This window comes from Tursiops truncatus, chromosome 7 (genome assembly GCF_011762595.2).
Source record: "Tursiops truncatus isolate mTurTru1 chromosome 7, mTurTru1.mat.Y, whole genome shotgun sequence".
NCBI lineage: Eukaryota > Metazoa > Chordata > Mammalia > Artiodactyla > Delphinidae > Tursiops > Tursiops truncatus.
Genome location: NC_047040.1, coordinates 382148 through 402844, shown reverse-complemented (window position 1 = coordinate 402844; position 20697 = coordinate 382148). Strand labels below are relative to the sequence as shown.

Here is a 20697-nt window from a genome sequence, read left to right as displayed (position 1 = left end):
CCATATTCGTGATTCAACCATGTCATTCTTTTATTTTCAACCTTTCTGTATCATTTGCTTCAGCTGTGTTTCTTGTATACAACCTAATGGCCAACACTGAGTGTTTACCACATTCTGAGTGCTGTTCAGAAGCACTTTGCCTGTACTATTTAATTTCCTCCTTAACCATTAGCAGCATTATTATTAGTTTTGTTTTATAATTGAGAAAACTGAGATACAGGGAATTTTTAAAACTTACCCAGTACTGGAAGTTCCAGCCAGGACAATTAGGAAAAAAAGGAAGAGAGTAAGAAAAAATGAAATAAAAGGAATCCGTATTGGAAAGGAAGAAGTGAAACTATCTCTTATTTACAGATGACATTATGATGTATATGGAAAATCCTAAGGAATCTACAAAAAAAAAAAAAGAACTATTGGAACTATTAAATTCAACAAAGCCACAGGATACAACATTAGTATACAAATATCAATTTGTATTTCAATACACTAGCAATGTACAATCCCAAAATAAAATTAAGAAAACAATTCCATTTACAGTGGCATCGAAAAAGAATAAAATACTTAGGAACAAATTTAACAAAAGAACCTCAAAATTTATATGCTGCCTGGTAGTCAACTACTAATTTCTTGAAGGGGAAATCTGTAGTTTTAACCCATAAAAAGAGTTTTGAAAAGCCAGTTAGTCACCTGTAGATTTTGAATGAAACTTTTTATTTATGGGAAAAAAAATTCCAAAGGGAATAGCCTAGAAAGGTCTTTTCTTTTCTCCTTTGCAGTATAATTATAAAAATAATTGCAAATTCTCAAGCACAATAAAATTCTAATTAAATTACAATTCACTGATTTTTTTTATTTATATGGTCAAATTATCCTCCCTTTTGTATTGTCCATCCATTTTCCTATGTTTTAAAACTTAAACCACAACTGTAGAGTGTTTATGTTGAATCCAGCTACAAAAATATTAACTATTTTTTACATTGCATTTTTTCCTAAAAACTAAACACAATAATATATGTAAAGTCCTAAAATAATTGAATCTTTTACATTTGTCTACTAGAAGTACTGATTTGTGATAGAACCAGATTTCATGTTCTCTGAAAAGCTCCATTAATTAGGGGGGGAAATGCCTACATGCTACTAAAAACAAATTCAATAAATCCCACTCTGTTTCTGAAAAACATGATCTTTAAAGATGAATTTTAAATGCCAGAATCAAATGTCAGGAGAAACAGACTTTTCTTTTTTTTGCCTTCAATGAATAGCTAAAGATTAAAAGAAAAGATTTGGTTTAGAGAACATATATTTTTCACTGGCATTTTAGGATGGTGTTTACCAAAATGTCATAACTGCTTATTTGCAACTGTTCCTCGTGCTTCTAGCAAAGGGCGGTGAAAGGAAACATCGAGCTCAGCTGTGGAAGCCCAGGAGTTTTGCTTTGCATTTCATCCCTCCACTTCCCACCCCTGCTTGGGATGGCCCAGACCTAACCATCACCAGAGACAGCTCAACTCAATTCCAAACACATATTATGAGCAGTGAAACTGTGAAATTATGAGCAGTGAAACTGTAACTTTAAAACAAACAAACAAAAAAACACCCTGTGCACTGAAAACTGTAAAACTACTGAGAGAAGTGAAGGAAGATCTAAATAAATCAGTGGAAAGATACCCCATCTTCACGGATCAGCAGCCTTGCTATTATTAAGATGGCGGTGCTCCGCGGCTGACCTACAGATCTGTTGTGATCCCTGTCAAGTCCCAGCTGGCTTTTTTACAGAAACTGACAAGGTGATCTGAAAATGTATGTGGGAATTCAAGGGACCTAGAATAGCCAAAAACAATCATGAAAAAGAAGAAAGTTGGAAGAGTCACACTTTCCCGTTCCGAGGATGACTGGAACGCAACAGTGATCCACGTGGTGTGGTGCCAGCAGGACAGAGGTACAGACCACCCTCCGTGCCTGCAGGCCCCACATCACACATTCAGCCGAGCGCGGATGCATCCACGCACACGTGACCCGCAGACATGGAGCACCACTGGGGACTTGAGCATCTGCAGATCCGGCTCTCTGTGGCAGTGCCCCTGGATACCGAGAGGCGACGGTATAGGTCAGTGGGATAGAATTGAGAGTCCAGAAATAAATCCTTACGTGAAGTCGGACCCCTCAAACCGTGCACAGAAAGTAACTCAAAATGGATCAGTGACCTAAATGTCAGAGTTAAAACTATAAAACTCTGGGGAGAAAACCTAGGAGTACATTTTCATGCCCTCAGGTTAGACAGTAGCTTCTTAGATATGACGCCAAAATCACACGTGACAAAAAAAAAATAAATTGGATTTCATTTAAAAAAATTGTGCTAGAAATAATACTATCGAGAAAGTTAAAGGAATGAGAGAAAAAATTACAATTACACATCAATAAGGACTTTATCTAGAAATATATATATATTTTATATACAAATTTATTTGGCTGCGTTGGATCTTTGTTGCTGCGTGCGGGCTTTCTCTAGTTGCAGCGAGCAGGGGCTACTCTTCGTTGCGGTGTGCGGGCTTCTCATTGCGGTGGCTTCTTTTGTTGCGGAACACGGGCTCTAGGTGTGCGGGCTTCAGTAGTTGTGGCTCGCAGGCTCAGTAGTTGTGGCTCACGGGCCCTAGAGCGCAGGCTCAGTAGTTGTGGCGCATGGGCTTCCTTGCTCTGCGGCATGTGGGATCTTCCCGGACCAGGGCTCGAACCCATGTCCCCTGCATTGGCAGGTGGATTCTTAACCACCGTGCCACCAGGGAAGTCCCTAGAATATATTTTTTAAAACAACTCTCACAACTCAATAATAAAAGACAAGTAACCCAGTTTACACTGTTGCCCAGGGTCACATGGCCAGAAAGCCGGCACCCGGGAACTCACTCCCAGGTGGTCCCTTTTCCTTGAACAGCTGTTCTCTTCTCTTCTCTTTCCAGAGCCCGTTTCTCTGCGTTGTGCTCCTATAGTACAGAGGCAGTTGCTTTATTAGCTGTTCTCTAACTGCATGATGAAATTTTGGCCGCAGTCTCATCTGCTGAGAGGCAGCGCTCTTCTGCTAAGTGTTCATCTGACTTTCTTTTCTGTTTTTTCCCTCCTTTTATCTTGAATGTCTTTGGATATTTGCAGGATTGTTCTATTTTGGTCACCCATCTTTGAAGCAGTTCAGCTGTTCATGGATTAGCTGTTTTAAGGGGGTCTTGTATGAGTGCCTGGTTGTAGAGTTGTGGACCTTTGGCATTTATGTAAGACCTAAGGCTTGGGGGGAACTCAGTTCACCCCTCATTTTCAGTCAGCCGAAAGCAGCAGCTGGCCTGGGTCTTTGCACGCGGTCTTTCATCCTGGCCTGCGTGTGCCTCATGTGGCTCCGCCTCCTGTGCCTCTCCAAGCCAGAAGGGCCGGGTTTGAGTTCTGCCGCCGCCGCCTCTTCCCCTCCTTTTTGCAAACAAGGGGTGTAGGTTTCACCCCCAAGCTGTGCGGGTCGCGTGACTCAGTGCTCTGTGAGGCTTTCTGCTGAAACCTGTGCCCTGGCGTCTTGTCGGGGCGGGCGGCGTCCCACGCCCTCCCACGCCCTCGGGCTGGCTCTGCTGCTGGCACTCCTCCCACCAAGCTGTGATTCAGGCTTTAGCAGTTTCCTAGTTTTGCTGAAAATGGACTTTACATTTTTGTTTCTTATCTTCTTTCTTGATCTTCAGTGATTCCAGCAAGAGATTGAGGAAGTAACAGGCTACACTGCCGTTCTCAGAGGAGTCACTGAGCACCCCTTCCCCCAACCCCTCCCCTCCTGTGTCACCCCCTCCTGGGATTCCTCTTAGACACGTTTGTGGTTCCCACGTTCCTGAGTCTGAACGCTTCTTCATTACTCCATCTCGAGGGAAATGCCTCCATTTATTGTCCACACCCATGCAGGTGCACGTCTTACCCGTTCAGTTCAGGCCTCCTGGTGACCTTTAATTTCTGGAGTTATCTTTTTATTTCCTCCTTTTATTCTTTAGTTGCTGTTTTTCTTCTTCGAAATCTTCTCATTTTACGAATACATTGACCTGTTCCATTGGCCTTTCTGAGGATCTTCGTTATTCTTTTTAATGACGTTGTTTTGGTTTTGGTTACCACATCCGCTCCGTTCATCGGGAATTCATCTGTCTGCTTTCCAGGTCGACACCTCTGTTTCAGGAGTTTGGTGTTAAGCATCTGCTCATTCCTGGTTGTCCGTGTATTTTTGCAAATGAAGGTTCAGACTGCTTGGTGTTGGTTCCAGTGACCTTTTTAAAGGCACAGTTTGATTCTGTAGGCAGGTCCCCTCTGTAGGGCCCTGGCTGGGGAGCAGGCAGTCTGCACAGGGGCATACACGTCAGGGCAGGCAAGCCAACCAGACCCTTCTGTTGACGAGGAGGAAAGAAAGGAATCACCCGAGACACTGGCTGCTCTAGGAGATTCACCGCTAAGATACACCCTCCGTTTTATTTTTCCCTGATGGTAAGTTAAAGACAAGGGATAAAAGAATAGTGGGTTGATCGCCCAGCTACTAAAACTCATCAGAAGTATCAGGTTGCTTCCTTGGCTGCCGCCATGGGACATAAACTACGTAAGGATGTGGTGGGGACATGCGGCCTCTTTTACCCAGGTCACCAGCGCCCTCGCTCAGGTGGGAGGAGACGAGATGGTCCTTCCCGGAGCTGGGAGGGGAGTTCCCGTCTCTCTCCTTCTGTGCTCACACCTCAGCCCCTCCCCCCTCCACAGGGTCTTGTTAGGATGCTCATCACGGATTCTGCTTCTCTGCTGTCGCCCTCTCCCCCCGCTCGTGAGAGCACCCCGCAGGACAGACGTCTACGTGCCCCTCTGTTTAATGCGCACTGTTCGGCGTTTAAGCCTCATCTGGTCACGAGCTTCTGCCGCCGTCACGTCGCGGCTGTTGTGCTAACTGTGCGCGTTTGGACGAGCTGCAGGAGGCTTGCTGTGGATTTGGCTTTCCCCCCAGTTCTGGAACTCTCTCCTGCCTAGGCTGTGCACGCCGTGGGCGTCGTCCAGGGTCTGTGTGCCGAGTTATTCAGGGTCTGGGTCAGGAGACAGAATACACCTGCCCTGTGAACTGGGAAATGCAACAATTGTTAACTGGTAACAGACAGTAACTATGAAGCGGGGAGGGGAGCCCGCAGGATGCGGAGCAGGGAGTGCAGTCAGCTGCCGCCGCCCCCAAGCCCAAGGCTCAGACCAAGGGCCCGAGGAACAGGCTGCGGGCAGGAGCTGCCCAGCGGTGGGACCGGAGCTTGAGAGAGAGTCGCTTCTGGGACTCCTGCACAGGCCAGCAGCTGTGAGCCCAGAGCCCAGAAGCAGGGAGAGAGGCCCTCTCTTCCTGTGCTGTCTCCAGCTGGTCAGAGAGAGATGTCTGCAGGTCCTGTCCCAGGGTCACAAAGCCACAAAGAAGGGCGGGCTTGGAGCAGAGGGGCAATAAAGAGATAACTAGCTCACCCGTACTAACAGGGTCTTATTTGGGGATTTAAGCTGTCCTGTTTCCTCGAGTAGTTTCGGGGAAGCTATTGTAGGAGGAGCTGGGGCACCAGCGGATCCACGGATGTGTGAGCTCATTTGGTGCCTCTGTCCAAGGACACTGTGTCCCCTCCCTGATAAGCACACGTAGCAGTGATGTCTTCATGTCCTCCAGCTTCACACAGCTCCTGTGGCCTTCAGCGCAGGAGGGAGTGGGTCTCTGGTGATACAGCATTTGAGGAATATGTGAGAATCTCAGACTTGAGTATGAGCCAGAGTGAGAGGGAAATGCCCGTCAGAAGCGCGGTGACCTTTCAGAGCGTCCCGAATGAATGTGGCTACAGTTTCCTCTGAGCTCGCAAGATTATCTTCATTGCACAGTCTAATATTATAAAAGGAAGTTCGGGGTTGATCTAATCATTAGACAAGAAAAATCTCAAGTCCTGAAGCTGGCAGTGGAGATGTGAGTTTCAGTCCAGCAGCAGAGACGGAGGAGCTGTGGTTTGACAAATGAGCTGTAGACGGGCACATGGAGCAACGAGCTGCAGGACAAAGCCAGGCTTTTCAAGAAGGATCTTCCCACGCTGCTAAGACAGAGAAGAAAGAAGTACTGTTAGCGAAGCTGCTGTAACCCATTTCCATCCAGACAAAATCTTTAATGGTACTTCTGTCTATGTAGATATTTAACAATATGCTTTATGTCTAAGCTTGGAGAAGAGCTCTGCCGTTGTGACCAACTGGAAAAATGGAAACACTGAACAAAATGTCTGTAACCTGTATTGTACTTTGGTTGTGTTGTTAATGCTGTGTCTCCTCTGGCTTGGTGTTTGAAGCCCCGCCCTGGTTTGGGCTGTGAAGTCGGTCTCTCCATTGTTGTCTGTCGGGGATGCCGGTGCTCAGACGCCCTCCATGCTGGTCAGGCAGCCTCATTCCCTCTGACCATCCGCCCCTGTAGGCACAGACCGTGCAGACTGCAGTCCGACTGATGGTCAGTGTCTGTATTTTTAGGAACAGAAGGTAAGCTCTGAGTATGGAAGACATGAGAAGGCAGAGATGGACGTGTGACAGATACAAGGGACACAGAACAGAGCTGCCGTATTGCACCAGCCAAGTCGTGGTTGTGACGCTCCTGTAAAAATTGAGAGGAATGAACCTGTAGAAAATTATCCTGGCAAGTAATGTTGAAATACTCTTAAACTACACTGTACAAAACATAGTCCGCATCTATGTGTTTGCATAGGTGTTGACAGGAGGGAGAAACCACTGGCTGCCTGCGAGAAGCATGCTCCCCGTGCAGAGTCCAGGGGCTCCCTGCCCCGTCTGCTTCCTCTTCTGCTCCAGGCAGATGAAACGAGTGCCTCTTTCCAGACACGTGTCAGGAGGAGACTGTGCACACTTGATGAACAAGCACAAGACCTGGACGGACGGTCCTCGGGGGTGGGAGCTCTCTCTGTGCACAGTTAGAAGATATTTTGTGCAGTGCTGACACCGTTGCGCGTGTGCAGACAACACACCCGGCTTGTGCCAGGCGTCCCGTGGGGCAGTGTTCATACGTGGTTTCGTGACAGCCCCAGAAAACCCTTTCAGGGTAAGAATTATTTATTTTTCAAATGAGGAAAACCCAGGCCCAGCATAGCCACCAAGCGGAAAGCCAGGATTCCAACTCCAGGTCTGTGCTCCTACGGCCGCATGATGCAACTTGTTCCTTGTGATGAAACCAAGGCGCCGGAAGGTATCTCAAGAAAATCCCTGGTTTCTCATCCACGTCAGGCAGAGGGTGACCAAGCTTGGTCAGGTCACTGTCTCTGCCGTTTTGGCGCTGATCGGGCAGCACGCCAATTCTTTCACCTTTCATCATCTTGACCATCGATGCCTCTCTATATTTTTAGCTGATGTCTAAATTGTCGATTAAACTGTTTCTTCTAGTTTTGTCCTCTTTAGGTTTGGAAAATAACCGTTCAGCATCTTCCTAAAATTCTTCACATGCCCGGGAACTGTGCGTCTTGTGTCGCTGCAGGGACAGAGGGCCCAAGGGCAGCTGGGAGCGGCCGGAGACTCGCAGCTCTGCCCTCCCGCTTCGCTTTCCCGAGTTGCGTGCAGCCCACGGAGCACCTCACCCACACCTGATCCTTTTGCTCAGGATGGATTGCCCTGTCTTTTAATAAATGACGTTGGGTTGGACTTCAGTACCTATGGTCATAATGGAAGGGGTTGTCCCAGTTATTATGGGATTGATTCATTAACAGACATCTCAGTGCCTGTCCTGTAAATTACTTTGTGCGCCAAGAACCTCCTGACGCTCTTTTATAATTTAAGTATCAAGAACCACCTCGTATTTTTTCCCCAAGGAGAACTCATTCTATTGAAAGTCTCTACACGTGCGGTGAATTGTTAATTATTGAACAAAATTCAAGATATGGTTTCTGCTCTCCCAAAACCTGTGGTCTAAAAAAGTCTCTCTGTCTCTCATGTTGAGCACTTTGAGAAACGATTGTTTATAAACTGGAACGGGCTGGTGTGTGCATGAGCGTCAGGCTCTCACGGAGACCCACGTTCTGACCCCAGGTCCCTGCGTTTGCACAGGTCATGGGCTCCAGTGAGTCTGTTCCGCGTGGAGCGCCACGCTGGACTTGGGCTTTTCCGGTGTGTTCTGTTCTGGGTGACCTTTCTGAAAGGGCCCTTGACAAACTGGACCATGTCTGCAGGAGATGGATCAGGGGAGGATTTAGGCAAAGGCATTTTGGCCAAAGGCTGGGAACTCTTTCCAGGCAGGGCCGTCCAGCGGTGGAACCAGGTGCCTCGTGCCCTGTGCGTCCTGACGCCTCAGAGCAACTCTAGAAGGATTCATGTAAAAGGTGAAAGGTCAGCTTTCAGGAACTCCCAAGGATGTTTGACCTCTTATTTTCCTTGTGGTGACTTTCGTACCAGGGTGTCACTTGCACAGTGAGGTGTGCAGCCCTTCGTGTGCAGCTTGGTGAGCTGACGTGTGTGCACTTGCTCCCCACCCCTGGTGGAGATGGACCCCAGGCTCCCTTGTGCCCCTGCCAGCCACTTACAGCCCCCAAATAGCTGCTGTTTTGATCTTTAGGACTATAAAATGGTTTTGCCAGATACTCAGTTTGGTACAGAGACAGTCATATGGTGTGTGCGCTGACATTTATCAGTAACCAGTATTGCTGCATGAAGCATGAAGCAGTGGTCTCTTTTTTCCATCACTGGGTCATATTCCATCGTGTCAACAAACCATATATCGTTTATCCATCCAGTTTGACATTTCAGCTCTTGTCAGGGTTTGCCTATAAGTGAAGCTGCTGTGAACGTTCTCAAACGTGTGTTTCGCTGTACGTAAGCAGACACTTCTGTTCAGCGTACCCCGGGACTGGGACTGCGCAGCCGTAGGGCAGGTCTGGCCGCCGCTTTCCCCAGGAGACCTGCAGACCTGCACCCACATCAGCCTGGACGCGACCTGCATGCGGTTCCCCACGTTCTTGCCAGTGTCAGTATTGCCAGTCCTCTCCTCTTTAGCATCCTGGAGGGCGTCTGGTTGAGCCTGTGTTCCCTGACATCATGCTGTGCGGCTTTTCTTACTGTTTATTGGCCATTTAGATAATGCTGTTTTGAAAGTGCCTGTTCAGCTGTTTCTGCCCACTTCTGTTTAACTGGACTGTCTACCTTTTCCTTACGATTTGTAGATCTTTAAATATGTGTTGGCTTCATGACCTTTGTTGGACTTCCGTATTGCACATATCTTCTAGTTTGTGACTTGCCATTTTCCTGTCTTAACAGTGTCTTCTGATGTACAGAAGTTTCTGATTTTCAGGTGGTCCATTTATCAGACATTCTTTTGTGGTTAAGTCCTTTCTGCATCACGTGGTTCAGTTCTCTGGAACCAACAACTGTTCCTAGTTAACTGCCCCTTCAGAGAGAGTCTGTGCGTTTACCTACAGTATGTACATGCGTATGTATAGATTTATATCTATATTTATATCCCCCCATGCAGTGGTGGTGTGTGCGTTGTTCAGCACCCAGGTTTTTTATGCTAACAGTTTACCTTGGCGGTCTGCTCACTTCAGTGCAGGGAGAGCGGCTTCGTCCACCCGCCGCAAGGGTCACCGGGTTTGCTGCAGATTTAGGGTATGGTTAATTGTCTGCTATTAGAAGCATTATTGTGACAAATGTTGTTCTATATGCATAGCTTTGCACCTGTGAAATACTTTTTTTTTCCTTTGGCCGTGCCACGTGGCTTCCAGGATCTTAGTTCCCCCACCAGGGGTTGAACCTGGGCCCTCGGCAGTGAGAGTGCAGAGTTCTAACCACTGGACTGCTAAGGAATCCCCTGAAATACTGTTTAGAAGTGGGGTTTTTAAAAGCATGGTGTGGACATTTAAATTTTGGTAGGTAGCTCCATCGTGATTCCACAGAGGTGGTCCCAGTTTGCTCGCATGGTCCCACGGGGGGTGCCTGTTTGCTCTGCTCCCTGACATGGTGCTTTCAGACACTCTTGAGTTCTGCCCAGCTGATACACGAAAAATGGGATCTCAGTGTAGGTTTGATTTGCATATCTCTAATTATGTGTTTAAACGTCATTTAGGTTTCTGTTTTTGTGAACAGCCTGTCCTTTTGCCCATTTTTCTATTCCGTTGCAGTTTGGCATGTTTTAAAGAAATTAACCCTTTGTGATACGAGCTATCAAAGTTTTTCCCCTGTTTATCTTTGAAGAAGTCTTGACTTTACAGTGCTTCTTTCTGTGCAGAGGTTTTTATTTTTGTGTTCAGTCTCTCAAGCCTCCTGTGATGGCTTTTAGCTTCTGGAGTGAAATGAAAACAGCCTCTCCCCATGTGGAGTACAAAACAGATTTATCTCACTGCCGTACTTTGATGGGTAGATATTTTTGTGTTTAGATATTTTATTCATCTTGAAATTATTATGCCAGATAAGGGTACAGCCTAGTTTTTTCCAGATGGATACCTAATAATATTTATTGAATAATCTGTTTTCCTCTCACTGATTGATTTGAAATGTCACTGTTACCAGGCACTCCACTGTTTTGTGTTTGGGTATATTTCTTCACCTCCTACTCTATTCCATTGATTTGTCTGTGTGAACATATGCACCAGTACCAAATGTTTTAATTACTATAGTTTTTCAACAGTTTGACTATCTGCTAAGGCTCATCCTCTCTTAATTTTCTTTTTCAGAATTTTCCTGACCATTCTTGCATTTTAAAAAATACATCAACTGTAGAATCAGCCTCTCAGGTTCCTTAAAGAATCCTCTTGGTACTTTTATTAGGGTCGCATGGAGTCTGTGGATTAATGGAAGGAAGCTTGACGTCTCCGCGGGTGTTTCTCTCCAAGAAGGTGGCGCCGTCCACTTCCGCCCCTTGTTCAGTCTCCTGACAGTGTTTTTAAAATTTTCGCCGTAAGGCTTTCTTTTATTGTAAGTTTATTCCAAGATACTTCAGTTTTTTCATTGCTGTTACAAATGTGGTTGTTTCTTCCTCTCTATCCTGAAAAGCCTGGTGATATCCGTATAATAATTTTCCCCCATCACCTAACTGAATTTCATCTTTTTTATAATAGTTTTCTAGTTGATGTTCTTGGATTTTCAAAGTAAAGTATCATACCTGCAAGTAATGACACCTTGCTTCCTCTTTTCCAGTTTTTTTGCCTCCCGTTTCTTCCTGTTTCGGTGCTGGCATTTAGAGTTAGTGATGCAATGTGCGGTTGGGGGCAGCCACCCCGTCTTGTTAGATGTTAGGGAATCATGCCTCTCTTCCTATTTTATTAAGAATTGAATTTTATCAGATGCCTTCTCAGAGTCTCAGGTTCTGGGAATAACCGTAGGATATTTTTCTGCAGGTTAATGTTAGATCTCCTAATGGTGTGTTGAATTATCCTCTCTCTCTTGAATAAGTTTACTTGGCTATGATGTGTCACTCTTTCTGTTTTTGCCAGGTTATGTTTGCTGATACTTTACTTGGGATGTTTCCATTGACATCCATAAGGAGGAATCTTTCTCTCGGGGAATGTGTGTGTATATGTGGATTTGTTTGGAGTTTGGGGGTTCTTTTCCATAAAGCAAATTTAAGGGATTCCCTCCCCCCCACCCCGCCCCGCCATCTGTGTCACCTTGGATTAATTTAAATATCTTTGGAGATGTCTGTGCCTTCATGGTTTGTGAAGACACCTGTTTCTGATGGTTTTTGTGGGAATTGATTATGTATTTCAGGACACACGGAGAATACAAAATTCTTTTTGTTACCTGAACATCGGCTAGTAATTGACTTGGAAAACTTTTTTAGTTTAGTAAAATTTATTCCAGGGCTTCCCTGGTGGCGCAGTGGTTGAGAGTCCGCCTGCCGATGCAGGGGACACGGGTTCGTGTCCCGGTCCAGGAAGATCCCACATGCCGCGGAGCAGCTGGGCCCGTGAGCTATGGCCGCTGAGCCTGCGCGTCCGGAGCCCGTGCTCCGCAACGTGAGAGGCCACAACAGTGAGAGGCCCGCGTACCGCAAAAAAAAAAAGAAAATTATTCCAATTCAGGAAGTTAAATATATATAGTTGTCCATTCAGGTCTGTGTATATGTGTGTATCATACATGAGCATTTATACACGCATATCCCCACATGTGTTTATGTGTGTCCGTATGTATACCCATGCACGTGTGTATGTATGTGTGTCCATTCTTGTGTGCATCATACATGTATGTGTTTTCGTGTGTCCATAAATGTGTGTACATGTGTGCATATGCATACAAATACATGTGTAACTCATGTGCTTTGCGCCCCGATACACAGCCCCTGCCCTGGGTGTTGGGCGGTGCCAGGCAGCATTGTGTCGTGAGCAACCTCGTGTCACACACGTGCCGTGGTCGGTGCCCGTAGTCCCACTGGGACGGCCCCAGAGCAGAGCTCAGGCCGCGCTCACTGCAGGTGGAGGGCTGGCCGGCGGGTAGTGGGGTGGGCGGCTCGGGTACGGCTGTGCCGCCTCCCGTCCGACCGCAGACGGGGTGGGGAGCCCAGGGCGGGTGAGAACCAGTCTCAGTGCCACCAGCACCTTGTCCGGGGGCCGCGTGATGTGACTGTTGGGGGAGCTAGCGGAGGTCAAGGGCACCTTAGCGGGTTCTCAGAGGACACGCCCCCCCCCCTTAGGCCGACCCGACAGGGAGGTGTGCACCCAGCCCTGGGCGGGGGCTGGGGGTGGGACTGGGGTGCCCTGGCCCATCCTGGGGGAGGGGTGACGTGGCTTTGAGAGGACTTCTGTGGGGTCAGACACCCAGGGGTCGTGGGGTCAGGGGTGGGTTGCAGCAGAATCTGTGATTTCTGACCGGTTAACCATGTAGGGGCCCCAGTGTGGGTGGTCCCTGCGGTGACACGGGGCCTGCAGGGCACTGCATGGCCTCCCTAGCACCTGCTCTGTCACAGGGAGCTCTACTGTGATGCTCTGAGGGACGTCATAGGAACGGAACCCAGCGAGACCTGCGTGTGTGTTCCCTACTAATTGTACTTTCAGCGTGAGGTCACACTGTAGCTCACCTTCCTGTCCTGATGAGGTGCTCGTTCTGCTCTGTGATTCTCTGTGAGCTTCTGTTAGGACAAAGGGCGGGTTTTTTTTTTTTTTTTTAATTTATTTATTTATGACTGTGTTGGGTCTTCGTTTCTTTGCGAGGGCTTTCTCTAGTTGTGGCAAGCGGAGGCCACTCTTCATCGCAATGCGCGGGCCTCTCACTATCGCGGCCTCTCTTGTTGCGGAGCACAGGCTCCAGACGCGCAGGCTCAGTAATTGTGGCTCACGGGCCCAGTCGCTCCGCGGCATGTGGGATCTTCCCAGACCAGTGCACGAACCTGTATCCCCTGCGTTGGCAGGCAGACTCTCAACCACTGCGCCACCAGGGAAGCCCAGAAGGGCGGGTTTTTATCCCTTCAAATAACAATTCTCATTTCAGGAGCCTTAGCACTTCCTGAGCACACGGAGAGAAAATCTAATGGTTAAATAGTGGACGTTTCCCTCCCCACCCACTTGTGTGTATTATATTTTAATTGTGAAAATAACATGTCTACTGATGAAAACTTGAGACGTTAATGACTAAGACAAGTTAATGATTGAGGTGAAAGTGGAAGTCCTTGTCTGCATCCCACACTCTGTTCAGTCCCTGAGAGACACAGAGCACAGCCTTCCAGACCTGTTTCTGCTGTGTGTTAACAGAGGGTGTGTTCTATGAAAGGGAATCATACTGTGTAGAAATGGAAACCTTTCTTCCTGACTGAACTGTAGTCTTGACTTTATTCTGTGATGGTCCATACAGAATTTCTGTGTTCCTTTTAAGGGATGCGTAATTTTTTTTTCTTTTTTATTTTTTTATTATTTTTTTTTTTTTGCGGTACGCGGGCCTCTCACTGCTGCGGCCTCTCCCGTTGTGGAGCACAGGCTCTGGACGCGCAGGCTCAGCGGCCATGGCTCACGGGCCCAGCCGCTCCGCGGCATGTGGCATCTTCCCGGACCGGGACACTAACCTGTGTCCCCTGCATCGGCAGGCGGACTCTCAACCACTGCGCCACCAGGGAAGCCCAGGGATGCGTAATTTTTAATTAGGGATACGCCATTACTCATTTTGCCAGTTCTTTGCTAGTTTGTCCTTGGTGTTTAGCTCTGTGCAGTTGTTTTGGGCTATCTGTAGGAGGAAGTAGAAGCGGAGTTGCTGTGGCAAAGGTACATGTATACACTTCAGATTGGAAAGTGTTTTCACATTATCCCAGCAGGTGTGTGGCTGTCTTCCCATGACCACGCCACTCACTCTTGGCATCATCATAACCTCTTTGATGGGTGAAAAGTGACACGTCACTGTTTTAATCTATTTTATTGCTAGAGGGCTTGAGTACCTTTTTGGGTTTTTTGTTTGTTTGGTTTTGGTTTTTTAAATATTTATTTAGGTTGCGCTGGGTCTTAGTTGTGGCATTACAGACTCTTAGTTGCAGTATGCGGACTCTTAATTGTGGCCTGTGTGCTCTTACTTGCGGCATGCATGCGGGATCTAGTTCCCTGACCAGGAATCAAACCCGGGGCCCTCTGCATTGGGAGCATGGAGTCTTACCCACTGGACCACCAGGGAAGTCCCTTGAGTACCTTTTTGTATGCCTAAGGCCATTTGTATTGCTTCATAAGAGCAGCATGAGACGTAAGTTATAATTTTTTCAGCATGATTCTAGTTTGTAACTTTGTTCAGTGTCTTTCTATTCAGAAATGTTTCATTTCTATTTAACCGGATCTATCAATCTTTCCTTTGTGCTCCGCTTAGGAGACTGTACTCAGCCCGAGATTATGGAAACATTCTCCTCTGCCTTTAGTCCACTGGAATTGATCTTTGTGAGCAGAGTGGAGGGCCGGCTCCCCACCTGGTTTGTTGCCTAGTTCATGCTCTTCTCCCTGTGGGAAAGGCTGCCAGACGCTAAGTTATCCACGGGATCTCAGGCAAACATGAACTATGAGACTCACCGTTTTAGTAAATATCAGAATTGTTGGATAAAATGTTTACTGAGGCTAAGAATGGTTCCTACCACCTTAAAGTTACAAAGAAATGTGACTCCACACGCTCTGAGAAAGTAGAGTGGAGGCGCTTTTAGCTTTACTGATGCCTCAGTTCCTGCGCACAGAGCCTCAGGTTCATCTGTTCGCTTTGTGACAGTTTGTGCGCCTCGTCAGAAAGGAAAGTGAAGCAAGAAGCTAAATATAATGAAGTTCTGCGTGTGGGAAGGGACTTTATGCCACAGTGTTCGTAAATCTTTGTTGTCTAAAGTCGTGTAACCCTCCTCGTGTTTCTTCTCGTCTGTCTCACCACAGCCTAAATGCTATGGCCAGGTGTTACTGACCCAGGTGTGGAAGCGCCTGAATCTGATAGAATGTGACTACTTCGGCTTGGAGTTTCAAAACGTCCAGTCCTGCTGGGTATGTGCTTCTCATCTGCTTTTGGAGATAGGCGGTAGGTGGGCTGCAGGTGCTTGTGATGATGCATCCGGGCCAGAGACCTTTGAGGACCTCCTGGAATGATAACAAGCAGGGCACGTTGTTGTTATCAAAGCTGTGCTATTGAAGTATTTTATTTGCAGCTGTAGGGAATATATTTGCCTTCTACCTAAGCCTGAATTGGCATCCCCCCTAATTTTTTTCAATCTACTAGCGCATGTGCCAAGGAAATCCTTTCTTCATAAGTTATAAAAGCAGCTAGAGTATTATCGTGTGTGATGATCATTTCAAGAGTGGATTTTGAGCAAACTGCTTTACTAAACTGGTTATGCCTCATTTTACTTAATAGGTGAACCATAAAAGTGTGGAGCTTTAATATTTACAGGTGGAACTGTTTTTTAAAGAAACCAAATGAACCCATTAGTTCAAAAAGCATGTCAGCACTGTAGAGCCCCTTTCTACCCCTGTCACACAGTAACCCTCTCATCAGCTCGCTGTTTACAAAGGCAGCAGGTGGCCGATACTTGTTTGGTCTTGACAGATAGCAGCCCCAGCACGCACACACAGAGCTCTGGGTGCCGGTCCTGTGCACGGCGACAGCAGCCTCTGTAACGTGGGGTGGTTGGCAGCATCCTGTTCCACGCCTCCCAAAGCGTGCCCTGCTGTACTCTGTTATATCAGGATTCGACGTGTGTCCAAGAGCAGCAGGGCCAAAATACTTCTGCCTTAAATATCTCCCTTAATTATAAACATTTGTGTTTTGTAACATTCTTGCTAAATAGAGAAATAATTTAATGGATTTGATATCTTTTCTTAAATCCTCTTTAGATCTGGCTTGAACCTATGAAACCCATCGTTAGACAAGTACGAAGTAAGTCCTTTTCTTAACTCTTTAAAGCTCTGCTCACTTAAGATGCTTTGTCCTTGACTGTCCAAATTCAAGGCACGTTCAGACGATCATGGTCGTCACCACTCTGGGCAGCAGCATGGTGACGCCAGCAGCAGGAGAACTTGGAGGTCACTTTGCCGTTTAGCTTTAAACTGTAAGACGTGGAGGGTGGGGCGTCGTTTAACTCAGTTCTCAGTTACTTGCCTCAAATTTGGAAGAAATAGGATATGCTGCTCGATATTGCCTTCATTTTTGGCCAAAAATAAGTGTGCAGTTTCTAAGTTATGAGAAGACATATGGGGTGAAATCTCTAGTCCTGAATTCACCTGTAAGTTTTCTAGGACTAAATTGAGAAGAGGTTGTATGGAAGGGACTTTTGTTCACTGATAAGCAAAGGCCATTTCGGTTGCCATAGCAGTTTAGCAAAACAGTTCCTCTTTTCTTGTGGTGGAAATCATGTGGCTGTGTTATTATAAAATTTCAATAAAGCTAAAATACTCAGATAAGCTAATATCCTACACTTTTTCTTTACAGTAATCAGGTTGTTCTAGTTCAGTATAGTGAATGATAACATTTTTCTTTCACTAAAGTATATAAGGATTTCAAAAATAATGGCCTTTTTATTAATTTTTTTTTTTTTTTTTTTTTTTTTTTTTTTTTTTGCGGTACGCGGGCCTCTCACTGTTGTGGCCTCTCCCGTTGTGGAGCACAGGCTCCGGACGCACAGGCTCAGCGGCCATGGCTCACAGGGGCAGCCGCTCCACGGCATGTGGGATCTTCCTGGACCAGGGCACAAACCCGCGTCCCCTGCATCGGCAGGCTGACTCTCAACCACTGCGCCACCAGGGAAGCCCTTATTATTAATTTTTTTTTGGCCTTGCCGCATGGCTTACAAGATTTCATTTCCCCAACCAGGGATCATACCCAGACCCTGGCAGTGAAAGCCCGGAGTCCTAACTACTAGGCCACCACGGAACTCTCAGGCTTTTAAAATTATTACTATGACTAATAGTATAAACACCTTTATTTTTTTAATCACTTTCTTACTTCTAAAATATAAAGAAGAATACATTTTAAGATTTTAATGTGCAGTTTCCTGCTTGTTTTTAGGGTTCTTTTAGTAATCTCTACTTAAAGCAAAAGTTTTCAATTTTTTCTTTGCTATATGTGACTGGTACTTAGGACTAACAATTTCACGCAGAGGAAATTTCTTAACATCCTCTTACTTGGAAAGATTTGCTTTAACAGTCCATTTGAAAGCACTAGCTCAGTCACACCAGAATATGCAGAAAGATAGCAAATACAGAGTGTGACCTTATTTGTGGACTTTAAAATTTTTCTTTTTATAGGGCCAAAGAATACAGTGCTTCGCCTAGCAGTGAAATTTTTCCCACCTGATCCGGGTCAGTTGCAAGAAGAATATACACGGTAAAGAGCTTGACTGACCCAGAGCTGCCGTGGGCAGGGTCCTCCTTCACCTGTGTCCCCGACAGCACCTGTGCTTTACCTAAGCACCTGGTCAGGGTTGTTTATTCAAAGAACGAGCCTAGTGTCTGTGTCAAAGCTGTAACCAAGGTGTCATAGTTTTGCATTTTCACTCTTGCACAGACACAAATGCAAACAGGGTTTGGAAGAATGGTTATGGCACAAATTTGAGAATTAAAAATGGTGTTTGAGGGCACTGCTGAACAGATATCCTCCATAGATCTGTGCCTGTGCATGAAGTCGGTAGGAATTTCGCCCATTCCTTTACTTTTTTAACCAACAAAATACACTTACTTGGGAGTGTCCTCATGAATATATGGAGCAGAAATACTTTAGGTGATTTCTTTTCTGCTACGCTTTTCAATTCACGATTGATTCTTTGAAAGAAAATGTTGGCAGTTGTTTCATCTGGGCAATAAGATTATGGAAGTGGTTTTTTTCCTTGTATTTTATGTACTGATTTTATCATGAGGAATAAAGCAAAAACCTAAAAATCAACTCAAAACCCGGAGTCAGAAGTTAGATAAGAGAGAGCTATGATGATGATGCAGTAGTAACAGAGTAGCTTCCTGACCAAATGTGGATCTATACCTGGGTCCTCAGAGTCTTAGAACCTCTGCTTAGAAGGTCTTTGCCAACCGCTTCTGAATCACAAAGTCATAGACTCAGCTGCGAGGACACGTAGAGACCGCAAGGCTCTAGTCTCATCTTTACGGGTTAGGAGCTGAACCCCCGGACGGCAGAAAGCGCCTTACGAGTGAGCACAGAGCTTGTCTTAATAGTGTATTAAACACCTCACATTTACCAGGAAGTCCCTTTTGAGAGAATCACTTTTTATTCCTAGACATTGGTGAGTAACAGGAAGTGTTAACCTAATTCCGTGTCCTGGGTCCAAGCCGGGTTTATGCAAAAGGTCATCTTTTTATTTATAAAAAAACTGCATGTTTGTGGTAAAAGAAGAAAAACTTTAAAGTTATGTAGAGTAAAAAGTCAGCGTTCCTCTTCACTCCCTGCCCACCCACCCTTCCCAGAAGTGTTAACGCTTGGACATGAGTCTTCCAGATGAATTCACAGCGGTATGCCAGTAGACGTGGGGCTTTAAAGTCATTATTTTACAAAACAGTATCAAACTCTACACAGAGAACTGCAGTTTGAGTTTCTTTTTCCCCCCCATATCCATGGCATGCCATGGATGTCTTTCCGTATTAGTATGTATGGCTGTAACCTAATTTATTTAGCCAGTCTCATGTTAGTGCAAATTTAGATTGTTTCTAGCTTTTCTCTGCTGTAATGCTGCAAATAAACATGCTTGTCCACATATCTTTGTGAACTCTGGAAGTGTTTCTGTAGAAAAGTTCATAGTGGTGGGATTGCTTAAGGCCAAGGGTGTGTACATTCCAAGTTTAAGAGAGCACAGTAAGCGCTGACGGCTCACGCTGGAGTGGACCCCCAACAAGGGCGGGGCGTCTGCCCTGCGCCCCATGGTATTTCCAGCTCCCAGAACAGCACCTGGAGCATATATGTGCTTGGGGATTATTTGCTCATGGAATAAATGAATATATAAATAGTTTCGGTCACCCTCTCTGTTACATTCTCACCAGTTAATTCAAGACTACCTGTTTCTCAGATTCTAGCCAAGACCGAACATTATCCATCTGCCTTACAGCTCCATAGCCACACTTGAAGCTTCGCCCTCATGGGCTGTTTCTGCTGCTTCACACAAACCGCGAGTGCAGTTTTGTGCGTGTTCACAGAAGTGGCACGAATTTGTGAGCTTCCCCCTTGAAGGTGTGGCTCCAGGTGATCTGGCGCCCTGGGCTATGGTGTGCCCGGCGTGTGGACCGCCCGCCGTGTGGACGCGCTAAGCTCCTGTGACTGCCCTTGCTCGCCTTCTGCTCTGGTGTGACCTGGGGCTGTGTGTCCTCCTGAGACAGACGTGGGAAGTGTGTTCAGAAGCTTTGGAGCTGATCTCTGTGCTTGGAACTCCCTCCTAGATACTTGTTTGCCCTGCAACTTAAGAGAGACCTTCTGGAGGAGCGTCTGACCTGCACGGACACCACGGCTGCCCTCCTGGCGTCCCACCTCCTGCAGGGTGAGTGTCCCGCTGGCCCTGCGCTCACACGGGATGGCTGCGCCTGTGGCTGACTCACCTGCCCCAGGCTGGGCACCAGCAAAGGACGGGCGGTTCAGTTTGCAGGTTTTTCTGAAGGGCTGAGGGTTAACTTCCCACCTGGGAGGGGAGACAGGCCACGCGTCCTCCCCGTGGTCTCACGTGGCCCTCAGACCTCCAGTGGGGGGGCCAGGCAGCACCCCGACTCTGGGGAGAGCGTCACAGCCCCTGTGACAAGTCAGGTGTCAGTCCCCGAAGGACAAAGGAAGCCCTTCAGTATCTCAGAGCGGGAGGTGGTTTGAGCGCCATGGTGACTTCAGGCATGACCTGGGAGAAGCATAAGAGAGGAGGGTCTGGAGAGCAGGTGCGCGCTTCGCCCGGGCTCTCCAGCGGCCCCCCTGCCCCCCACCGCAGGACAGACAGAAGGGAATCCCCGCCTGGCTTCTGGACTAGAGGCTGGACCGCATCTTCCTGGCATAGAACGTATACTTCTGAAATTTGAACTCAGGAAGTATGATATAGAGAGGTTCCAGGATTTTAGGAACTTCTAAGTTAATGGGTTAGTGTGCAGTTTACTTGGTCCTTCCCCTGACTCACCTTCTCCAAATAGCAGATTTTACCAGAGGTTTGCCGTCCTGCACAGTGGGACCCGTTCACACCCATAAGCACAGGTGTCAAAGTGGCTTAGTTATCTGTGATTTGTCCTGAGGTCCTCTCAGGCAGCAGGTGGCTTTGCAGTGCGGACGGCC

At 46.8% G+C, this 20697-nt stretch overlaps 1 protein-coding gene across 9 annotated transcripts in view; it reads left to right on the top strand.

Annotated features, from left to right (window-relative positions):
• FARP2 (FERM, ARH/RhoGEF and pleckstrin domain protein 2) overlaps window positions 1–20697 on the top strand; it is a 92993-nt gene that overhangs the window by 23828 nt on the left and 48468 nt on the right. For 6 of the 9 annotated variants that reach the window (XR_004527306.2, XM_033859389.2, XM_033859390.2 and 3 more), the window contains 4 exons: window positions 15342–15446; window positions 16293–16335; window positions 17703–17781; window positions 19833–19930. Coding sequence is in view for 8 of the 9 variants with exons in the window: in XM_033859389.2 (XP_033715280.1) it covers window positions 15342–15446; window positions 16293–16335; window positions 17703–17781; window positions 19833–19930 (325 nt within the window). In the remaining variant the exon portion in view is untranslated. Of the gene's footprint in view, window positions 1–6510; window positions 6674–6696; window positions 7091–7198; window positions 7235–15341; window positions 15447–16292; window positions 16336–17702; window positions 17782–19832; window positions 19931–20697 lie in introns of those variants that run through there. The other 3 variants (XM_073806988.1, XM_033859394.2, XM_033859392.2) reach the window with 3 other exon arrangements.